We start from the raw sequence: 10,933 nt of genomic DNA on the forward strand, positions 1-10,933 counted from the left end.
CGGCCCCTGCCCGGGGCCCAGTTCCCAAGTGTCGCGCGCTCTAGCCAGCGGCGAGGGCCCCACTGATCTGGGAATCCGGAGCTGACCCAGAACTGCAGCGCTCCCGGGCAATCCCGGCTCCTGCGGGCCCACTAGCTGGAAGAAGGGGATCCAGAAAGTTCCACGAACGTTGAGAACCCAGGCTTGCGCCCATCCCCATAAAGCCCTTCCGCACAACTCCTCCCCGCCCGAGCTCCCCCCCGCGCCGTTGCCCAGGTAACCGCGGGCGGTGGCAGCGGTGGGAGGGGCGGGACTTCCGGCGGGTGACGCGCCTGGGCTCGGCTACAAAAGGAGACTGCTGCGGCGCGCCGGCCGGAACTTTCCAGAACGCTCGGTGAAAGGCGGAGGAGCGGCGGCTGCCCGAGCTGCGCACAGCAACGCGCTCCTTCCCGCTCCCCCACACCGGCATCGGCCCGCTCACCGGTGAGTTTCAGCTCTCCCGCGTCCCCTCTTCCTAAGTCTGGCGCCACAGGCGGCGCTGGGAAGCTGGATAGAGCCGCGGTCGGGAGGCGGTTGGCTCCGCGTGGGCGGGAGGGTTGTCGGTTCCTGTATCCTCGAGTCCCCTTCTGGAAGGCCGGGCGGTGGGGGGGGGGGTGCCCTGGCAACCCTTGCCGGCGCGCAGCGAGTGGACCCAAGACCTTTCCTGAAGCTTTTTCCATCCCTCCTTGAGGTCTCCAAGGATCTGCTGCCTCCGGCTTTTCCTCTGCGGGCGCTCGCTGAGGGGGGGGGGAGAGTGGGGGGGGGGGCGACCCTGCGCGCACGCGCGAAAGGACCCTTGGGGCGAGGGGCTGCGGGAGGAGCCGGGCGGAGGCTGCGGCTTTCGTTTCTCTGGTCTCTCCTCCTCCTCTTTGTTGAGTGCTGGGTTTCTCCCACCCCTTCCATCCGGGAAGGGGAAGGGAAGGAAACCGTAACGGTCGGCCCTGAATGCAAGGGAGAACCTAACAACATGTAAACTATGCTGGCTTGTGGGGGCGATAGGGGTTCGGTCAAAACAGAGGAGCTACTCTCTTCTGTGATTGAGAAAGAGACTGAGCGGGGAGGGGAGCTAGTTTTCTTTATCAGTTTCATAAAACACTACCTCTCCCCCGCCCTATGCCAAAGTGTTTTTTCTTGGAAATGTGTGGTTTACCAGGTTTACCAAAGAGAATAATAGTGGACTGAACCTGTTAATACCCCTTTTCTTTGCTGCCCTCTGTCGCTACTTGGGAAGGGAAACAGAATCCAGATAGTAGTCGCGTTAGTATGGACCCTTCCAGGTGGAAACCAGCGCTACAGGAGGTTTTTGAATTATTCCCTGGTGATTGTTAGGTTATATTTAGTCTTTTAGGATTTACGGGTGAGTTACCAGAGGAATTGTTACTTTCTCTGTGAAACTTAAGGAAAGTGGTGGTCTTATCAGATTTGTCAAAGAACAGATTTCTCTGCCTGAACTCTTGATTTTATTAATTAAAATTATCAGTTGAAAGTCGGTTAAAATTGAGCTTTCTTGTTTTAGGCTGTAGAAAATGGTGAAAGAAACCACTTACTATGATGTTTTGGGGGTCAAACCCAATGCCACCCAAGAAGAATTGAAAAAGGCTTACAGGAAACTGGCCTTGAAGTACCACCCTGATAAGAATCCAAATGAAGGCGAGAAGGCAAGTAGTACACCCATAACATAGTTGAATTCTTCTTGTCAGGTGTATAGTATTTCAATTACAACGTGAAATTATGTTTAATATAGTAGCTGTCCTTTTTGAGTGAAATTTATCCCCTTTTTCTCAAAACAGTTTAAACAGATTTCTCAAGCTTACGAAGTGCTCTCTGATGCAAAGAAAAGGGAGTTATATGACAAAGGAGGAGAACAGGCAATTAAAGAAGGTGGAGCAGGTGGTGGTTTTGGCTCCCCCATGGACATCTTTGATATGTTTTTCGGAGGAGGAGGCAGGATGCAGAGAGAGAGGAGAGGTAAGAATAACCTAATCTACATGTACCAAACTAAAGTTAGCCCTTTTAGTCAAAGCAGATTCTTGAGAATTCAACTATTAAATGCTTGTTTATTTGTTAGTATAATGTACACTAACCTATGGTAATAGTTTTGATGAAACTAAAAATAGCTAAGCCAGTCAAGTACTAAAAAGTGTGTCTAAAGTTGTTGGGAGTATACACGGCTTCATGAAGTATAAGAACATAATTTTCAAAACCTTTTTCACAGATTTTATTTGATCCTCAACCCCAGTGGGAAGTGCAGTGGTTTTATCCTGTCGAAAGTAAATTACGTATCAGAATTCTAAATTTTTATCAAGGTCATATATAGCCGTGCCATCAGTCTTCACTGGAACACAGGTTCATTGCCTCCAAATGGCCTGCTGTCTGTTTAATCTTTCTTAAGTTTTATTACATCAAAATATGTGCCTTTAACGTGTGATTTCTGGACTGTAGAAATACTGCTCATAGGAGTACAGTGTTCTGGTTAGAGTTCATGTTACTCTGTTCCCATTGTGGTTTATACAAACTAATGGGTAGAAGGAATGGGCAGGCTCTTAAATTTCCTCTTTGAGTGTTCTTGGATTCCGAAAGACTGGGAATTGTGTGTGTGTGTTTAATGCTGCACAGGGTGTTAGTTGCAGCATGCAGGATCTTTTTAGTTGTGGCTTGTAGGATCTAGTTTTGCTGATCAGTGATCAAACCCAGGTCCCCTGCATTGGGAGCACTGAATCTTGGCTTCTGCACTACCAGAGATGTCTCACAACTGGACATTTTTATTCAGATTTTCTTGAAAGGGGTATGTTTTACTTTTTTTTTTTTTTTTTAAGAAATTTAAACAATTTCTAATCAAAATCGATTGGCGAACTACTACATGTCTTAAATTGATGAAAGGTCATTTTCTGTAGTATGATATTGAAAAAAATTTGCTTAAATTTCAGAAGTTTTATTCCTTCCCTGTACTCTGAAGTCTATAAAGCACTGAAGTAAGCAGGGCAGCTTTTAGCATGGCAGAACCAGTTATGTGGTATTTGATACAGAAACAAAAGGTGGGTCCAGGAGCAGAAGGTTATAGTTAATGGTACTTCACTTTTGATTGGAAACTAAAAATGTTCATTATACATATTGTGGAGATAGTTCAAGATCTTCTTAAGCGAAAGTATTTCCTGGTGGATAAAGTCATTGTGAAAGAATCACTAGCTAGGAACTTATTAACTATTGACAGGTCACTATATTTCTGTAGCCTCTGTTCTTATATAATCTCCACCTTCCACTTCCCATTTCTAGATGAGATATGCCATTCCTTTGTAGCTCCTGGCAATATAAAATTTAGATTTCTTCAAAGAAAAATAAAAATTCAGTTTCTTAGTTTGTAATAGCCATATTTACATGCTCAGTAACCATGTGTGACTACTGGCTATTGTATTGGCTAGCAGAGGGTATAAACCTTCTCCCTTACTGCAGAAAGTTCTGTTGGAAAGCACTGTGGTAAAGAATGAGAAATCTAGCCTTTAAACAGTCAGCTCAGCAGTATGTGCTGTTCCTACTTCAGGAAGAAGTAGGAATTGATATTCTTTGGAGACTGAATAAATAGATCAGCTTCCCTGGCCAAACTTGATTAGTTTTTGGAACTTTAGTGTGCTAAAGAGTTTTTGGATGTTGTAATTGGTCATGTCGCTCAGTATAATACATGAGTCAAGGAATATACTAGAACAGAAAAGCAGTTTGGGTTAAACTATTGTGAAATGTGTCTATTCAAGTAACATGAGTTTTTTCAGATGATTTTTGCAGTTAATGTTTTTGGTTGCCATAAATATAGGAGGGCCACAACTGCATCCATATGTGTTACTTAATCTCACCTGATTTTCCTTATTTGAAGTTACACCACAGTTAGATTATGTGTGAATCTGTAAGGCTCATCTTTCATTTTCCTTTACCGTTTTTACAGTGCCTTGAACACAGGATGCAGCTTTCTAAAATTTTACTTATTTTTGGCTGTGCTGGGTCTTGCTGCAAGGGCTGTTTGCAAGCAGTATTCTAAATGAGGACTGTTTTGTTATAGGTAAAAACGTTGTCCATCAACTTACAGTAACTTTAGAAGATTTATATAATGGTGCAACAAGAAAACTAGCTCTGCAAAAGAATGTGATTTGTGACAAATGTGAAGGTATGTCTTAACATTCATGTTTCAAAATGGAACTGAAACCTTTCTGGGTATATAAAACTGGCAGATACTGTGCTGTGCAAATGTGAAAACCACCTGAACCTCTTTCAGAAATAACAGCAAATTATCAGCATTTTCATGTGTGTGTTTTGAATGCAGGGTGGAATTGATGTAATTTGGTGTCTTTCTACTCAGCATTGTTCAGAGATGAGTACTTCCTATCCCCTCTAGAACTTGAGGCACTCCAGTGGCTTCATAATCTTAATACTTAGCAATGTTCTCTTTTGGGGTAGTCAACTGAAATTACTGGCTGTGATATGAATCTTTTAAGTTTTTTTTTTTTTTTAATAAATGTTATTTGTTGAAAATGCAGTGTTTCCTAATGAGAGGGAACTGAAATGTTCTCGTTTCACAGTTGAAGTACTCTTAAGAATTGTGCTTTGGGGACATATGTTTAAAATCTAAAATACTGAAATAGTTTATTGAGAAAAATAGCAGTCAAGATGTTTATAATGATAACTGAAGCTGATGTGGCAATATTTTATCAAAAAGCCTGAATAGTAGTTTTTTAAAGCAGCATTCCATCAGACCTTGAAAATATTAATGAAGTGGCATGTTCAGGGGACTGTCTCACTAGAACATTAATCACTATGTCCAACACTAAATTCAAACATTGTTTTTAAACTGTTTAGGCCGAGGTGGTAAAAAAGGAGCAGTAGAATGCTGTCCCAATTGCCGAGGTACTGGAATGCAAATAAGAATTCATCAGATAGGACCTGGAATGGTTCAGCAAATTCAGTCTGTCTGCATGGAGTGCCAGGGCCATGGGGAGCGGATCAGTCCTAAAGATAGATGTAAAAGCTGCAATGGAAGGAAGATAGTTCGAGAAAAGAAAATTCTAGAAGTTCATATTGACAAAGGTGAGTTCTGAGCCACTTTTCTATTTTGATTAATTATATTCTACATTTTGTAATTGCTTAAAACTGTCATAATTGAGGATAGTTTTGAACTGTTGGGGTAAAGAATGGATGTGTATTTGATTTACTAATTTGTAAGAACTTAGACTTTCACTTTTCATTTTCATGCATTGGAGAAGGCAATGGCAACCCACTCCAGTGTTCTTGCCTGGAGAATCTCAGGGACAGGGGATCCTCGTGGGCTGCCATCTCTGGGGTCGCACAGAGTCGGACACGACTGAAGCAACTTAGCAGCAGCAGACTATAAATATTTATAATGATTTCTACAGATTAGGTAAACATACCTGTTTCTGCCTCTTGGATTATAACCTAAAACTTTCTTTAAATACTATTAGGATATACTTTTTTTATTTTGCCTATTCCTTAATTTTGTCAGTTTATTTTAAAATCCTTTAAAATGTATTATAGCAGTACATAGTCATTGTAGAAATTTGGAAACGTGTATACAGCCCCAGAGTAAATTGTGCTGTACTTAGTATGAAATAATCAACATGAATGGATCCTTCAGACTTGGCTATTTTTAAATGAAACTATTATTACATGTAATACATACATTAATTTAGGCCCCTGCAATAGTAGTCTCCCATGTGACTCAGTACTCCTTCCTCAATTTTGTTTCTCCTTAACTGGTCCATGTTTGGTAGGGTTTGAATGTCTCCCTATCTGGTAAAATCCCCTTCTTGATACCAACTATATGTACTCAGGAGGGCATTTAGTACTAAGTGAAACCATTTATGAATGTTACACTTGCCTATACCCCCCCAGCCCCCACCTCATGCCACACTATATGTGGGATCTGAGTTCCTCCTTTGCACCCCCTGCCGTGAAAGAGCGGAGTCTTAACCACTGAACTGCCAGGAAAGCCCCTGCCGGTAATCTTAACCTTGTTGAAACAACCGGTAAAACTTAGATCTGAGTTTAATTGCTTCACTAGTGTAGCAAGACAGTTACTTTACCTCATGCTGCCGCTAAGTCACTTCAGTCATGTCCGCTCTGTGTGACCCCACAGACGGCAGCCCGCCAGTCTCTGTCCATGGGATTCTCCAGGCAAGAACACTGGAGTGGGTTGCCATTTCCTTCTCCATTTGCCTCATGAATGACATGTTTATTTTTGTCAGTGTATAATATTGATGTTTTAGTGTAAGTCCATCTTTTCGTAGAGGTACATACTAAAGTATTTGGGTTAATTGGTATGTCTGGATTTTGCTTGAAGTATATGTAGGAAATGTGGGTGGAAAAGTGTGTAATACATGAAATAGTCATGAACTGGTAATTATGGATCTAGATTGATGTTAAATAGGGATTTGTTCTACTGTTGGCTATTGTATACATTTAATACTTTACATGATAGAAACTAAAACAAAGTTGCTCTTGTTGGGTGATGTCAGTGATCTTTCATTCAGGAAATCCAGAGCCATTACTGCAGTGTAAATGATCTGCAAACACACGAGTTCTTTGTAAAGGTTAGCTAAGTAAGCTCTTACTGAACTTAACTGAGCCAGAGGGAAGAAATCTCAGTAAATATGTTGACCTTTAAGAAATGTTTGCTTATTGGAAAAACTTTTCTATTCTTGACTCTATTATAGACACTAACCACATGGTCTGAAAGTATCTAAAAAGGATTTTAAAAATTATCCTTTTTTAAAAGATTAAAAATCATTCAATGAAAATAGTATAGATTTAAAAAATTTTTGTTTCATATTACTTCTAATACAATAAAGGGAAGAAAGTCTGACTTACGCTTGTTACATTTAGTAGACTTTTTTAAAATTAATGAAATTGAAATAGTAAAGCATTTATGGTTATGTTTGCCAATCACTGATTGGCGCCAGCATAGACCTTTTTCTTTAGTCCTCACAAGAGCTGTGATGGAGAGGTAGGTCTCTCTGGGAAAGCTGATGCTTAGGAAGGTGATGCAACTTGCTTCCCCAGGGTAATCCTGCCTAGTAATAAATAGCAGCTCTGAGATTTGAGGCTTGATTTGTTTGCCTCTAGATTTGTGTTCTCCATTATGATCACTTTCTTCAGTAAGAAGTTGGATTGATCTAAGCATATGTGCATTTCTGGTAAATTCTCTACAACTTGAGCATCCACAGACTTACACACAAACATGCATTTGTGTTTCTTAGTAGAGACCCTGACCTTAGTTAGATGTTAAGAGTGTAAAATTAGCCTTTTGTTTTTAGGCATGAAAGATGGCCAGAAGATAACATTCCATGGTGAAGGAGACCAAGAACCAGGACTGGAGCCAGGAGATATTATCATTGTTTTAGATCAGAAGGACCATGCTGTTTTTACTCGGTAAAAATTTATAAAATATTCAAACTGACATCTTGCCTATTTGGGATTATTTTTGTTTCCTCTAATTTGAATGAGCTTTTCATTAGGTTTAGAACAGTTTTTGGAAATAACCTAGAAAAGTATAGCAGAAGAATGAGGCTATGTATGTCTTTTGTAAATGATTTTAAATCATTAATGTTTCAAAGAATCAGATTGTTTTTGTGTCTAAATTTACATAAATTGTTGCCTGATCTGGTTTTTGAAGGATATGCTTCAATTAGAAGATGTGTTGTATAAGCAGGTGGATTAGGGAATGCATCCCATGACAAAATTTAGCTCCCAGTTTTTTTTAATAAATTTTTTTCAAAACTAATTTTGAAGTATGTGCCTTAAAGCTCTTACCAGTTTCATTTCCTGAGTTTGTGATAAGCTTGGTTGCAACATTTGACTGGAATAGGACTGCAGCAGCTGTTGGGAGTGACATCTTAAAAGAACAAGTTTTGAATTATAGTGTCTCAACAGTAATGGGAAATGCTGTCAAGCTTATAATTTTGATGCTGTCATTTTGAGGTGAATCCTCAGTATTTCTGGAGAGTGATCTGTGTGATGAAAAGATATTACTAGTATGAATTGGAAAAGAAAGCAAGCACAAGGAGGAGGAAGTGTACTGGTATAAAAGGTTGAGTTCACAATGTGCCAGGCACTATAATTCATGTACATCAGTAAAGATCTTACTGTTCCCTTGAAATTGGCCATGTCCCCTTTTAATAGACCCTGACTTATCCAGGACCCAGTCTGAGATGTGTTTTACTGCCTAGAATGTGTGGAGGGATTCTGAAGCTTGTCCAGGAAACTCTGCTGGCAGGTTACATGTATTTGCTGTTCCCTGTTCTCAGCTCATTTTAAAAATCAGGAAGAAAAAAAAGGAAGAAAGGGCATCTTTTGAAATATACCATTTGTTTCTAAAATTGCCTATTTTGGTACTTGGAATCATTGGTGGTTTGAAAGCCCTAAGCATATGCCATATTTCCATTGTACAGACGAGGAGAAGACCTTTTCATGTGTATGGACATACAGCTGGTTGAGGCATTGTGTGGCTTCCAAAAGCCAATATCTACTCTTGACAACCGAACCATAGTCATCACTTCTCATCCAGGTATGGTAACTAGAAAGTGTTTCTATTTTGGTGTTCATTGCTAGTAGCTAGTATGGGCATAGAGGAAAGTGGCAATTCAGTATTGATCAGAACAGAACCATCCTTGAGCTGAGCTGAGATTGTGCATTCTTGACTCTCTTGTGAGCCCCTAGAAAATCTATAAATCAAATTTATAGAAACCAGGATTGTTTTCACATTAATGTATTCCTATCAGTGAGCTAGGATGTCCCTCTCTTTATTTTCCCTGCCTCATAAAAATGTGATTGTATTTAAGGAGTTTGGCTTTAATGTTTTTAGGTCAAATTGTCAAGCATGGAGATATCAAGTGTGTGCTAAATGAAGGCATGCCAATTTATCGTAGGCCATACGAAAAGGGTCGCCTAATCATTGAATTTAAGGTAAGCTTAGAAAGTACTTCAGAAATATTTGAGAATGATTAGCTTATTAAAATTTTATAAGTTTCTGAATTGCCAGAAGTGCCAATTTTATATTCTCCCTTGTCTAGATCTAATATTACTCCTGTCATGTTGAACATTCTTTGTATCAAGTTGGTTGGTTTGCATCACTGTGGTAGGGAAGGGGATGCATGGCAAGTGGGTATTTTACTAATGAAAGGCTATTACTAGTATCTTTTAAGTACAACAGAAGTATGTTAGCTAGTGTGGATTTCTGACAAAATACTGTAGTGCTCTGGTTCTTAAAGCATCCAACCATTTCCCTTACCTTAAATTGAGTCACCTCAGACCCACAAACTTAACATTTTAAAAATTGCTTTCTGATCAATAGCTTTCTTTAAATATCCATTAAAAAGGATGTGTTTTAGGCTGGGTTCTGTAGAAATGTATTTGCTGAATAGAAGTGATCGTTACAGTGCAGTTACTATTTAGTAGGATTTTTTTAAAGACTTGACCTTGAATTCTGGTTCAGAATACTAGATGATATATGTCGTCTCAGACCATTTGTTCTAACTAACCTGGGATTGGCTGATTTACCAAATAATTCTGTGGTTACAGGTTACAAGTGTGTTTTCTGGGGAAAATGGGTGAATGGTAATTTGTCTAAGGAGGGATAAATAAATCATTTAAATTTTCATTCAAACGGTAAAAATCTCATTTTATAGGTAAACTTTCCTGAGAATGGCTTTCTCTCTCCTGATAAACTCTCTTTGCTGGAAAAACTTCTGCCTGAGAGGAAGGAAGTAGAAGAGACTGATGAAATGGACCAGGTAGAATTAGTGGACTTTGATCCAAATCAGGAAAGACGGCGCCATTACAATGGAGAAGCATACGAGGATGATGAACATCATCCTCGGGGTGGTGTTCAGTGTCAGACCTCTTAGTAGGGCCTGTGAACAACACTCACTGCTGGTGTTTTATTTGCAGTAGTGATTGAGTGAAGGACTATAATCATATGCTCACTACTTGCTTTTGTTTTAATATTCAACTATAGTAGTGTTTAAAAGTTAAATGAAGAATAAACTCAAATATAAAAGCTCTGACTTTGCCCTGTATGTATGATGACTTCAGTGTGCAAGATAAGTTTAGTACTTGTAAAAATGACTTTAAAAAATTTCCCCTAGCATTTGTTAGGCCATACTTTGTAATTGATTTCAGCTGTGTACATGGAATAGCTTAGATTGAAATGCCAGGTATATGTATTGACTTCAGTGTATGACCCTTAATTGTTAAGCTATGAAATTAAAACTGTGTTTAACTGGCAGTCAGACAAAGAAATTAATGTAGAGAAGTGTTGGTCTGTATGTAGTAAGTGGGATTCATTGTGATGCTTCTGCATTTATTCTATTGCCTCAACTGTACTTGAAGATGGCATGCTGTATAATTTAATTTAGCCTGTGGTATCAGTGATAGAAATGATACCTTTGTAAAGAAGGGGTTTATCATAATATGCTGCTTATTGAGGGCTTGCACTTGTAGAATTGCATTCCCTTCTTTTGCTGTGCCATCTTTTATTAATATAGCTATTGGTCCTGGTTACTTTTTTTGCCCCCCGCCCCCCCACCTTTGGACCACAGTAAGCCTTAGAGTAGTGACTTCTGGAGCAGGGAAACTTAGAGGTTAGAGTGATGAGACCTTTACATGGAGAAGTAATTTGCATGTATGAGATAGGAAGGTGTTTTTGTAGGTATGTTATAGGCTTACTTTAAACCATTTAACTTATGCTCCAGAGTAACTGTAATTTAATGTTGGTAGTATAGCAGATTATGATGAATAGCTTTAATTGTATGTTTAAAATCATATGTTCACAAGCTTAAATCTGGTATCAGAATTTAAGCAATTCTTGAAATGTATGAATGTCTCTTTAATATACTGATTACAAAGCATGTCCAGTGTG

At 39.5% G+C, this 10,933-nt stretch overlaps 1 protein-coding gene across 1 annotated transcript; it reads left to right on the forward strand.

Annotated features, from left to right (window-relative positions):
• The first annotated feature begins 352 nt into the window (after positions 1 to 352).
• On the forward strand, positions 353 to 10,922 carry DNAJA1 (DnaJ heat shock protein family (Hsp40) member A1). Its single transcript, XM_027550000.1, has 9 exons — positions 353 to 462; positions 1,535 to 1,676; positions 1,809 to 1,986; positions 4,067 to 4,171; positions 4,861 to 5,088; positions 7,332 to 7,446; positions 8,466 to 8,581; positions 8,879 to 8,979; positions 9,702 to 10,922. The coding sequence occupies exons 2-9, from the start codon at positions 1,545 to 1,547 to the stop codon at positions 9,918 to 9,920; spliced, it is 1,194 nt and encodes a 397-aa protein (XP_027405801.1). The 5' UTR covers positions 353 to 462; positions 1,535 to 1,544; the 3' UTR covers positions 9,921 to 10,922.
• Positions 10,923 to 10,933: the final 11 nt, after the last annotated feature.

This window comes from Bos indicus x Bos taurus, chromosome 8, assembly GCF_003369695.1.
Source record: "Bos indicus x Bos taurus breed Angus x Brahman F1 hybrid chromosome 8, Bos_hybrid_MaternalHap_v2.0, whole genome shotgun sequence".
In the NCBI taxonomy this organism is placed as follows: domain Eukaryota; kingdom Metazoa; phylum Chordata; class Mammalia; order Artiodactyla; family Bovidae; genus Bos; species Bos indicus x Bos taurus.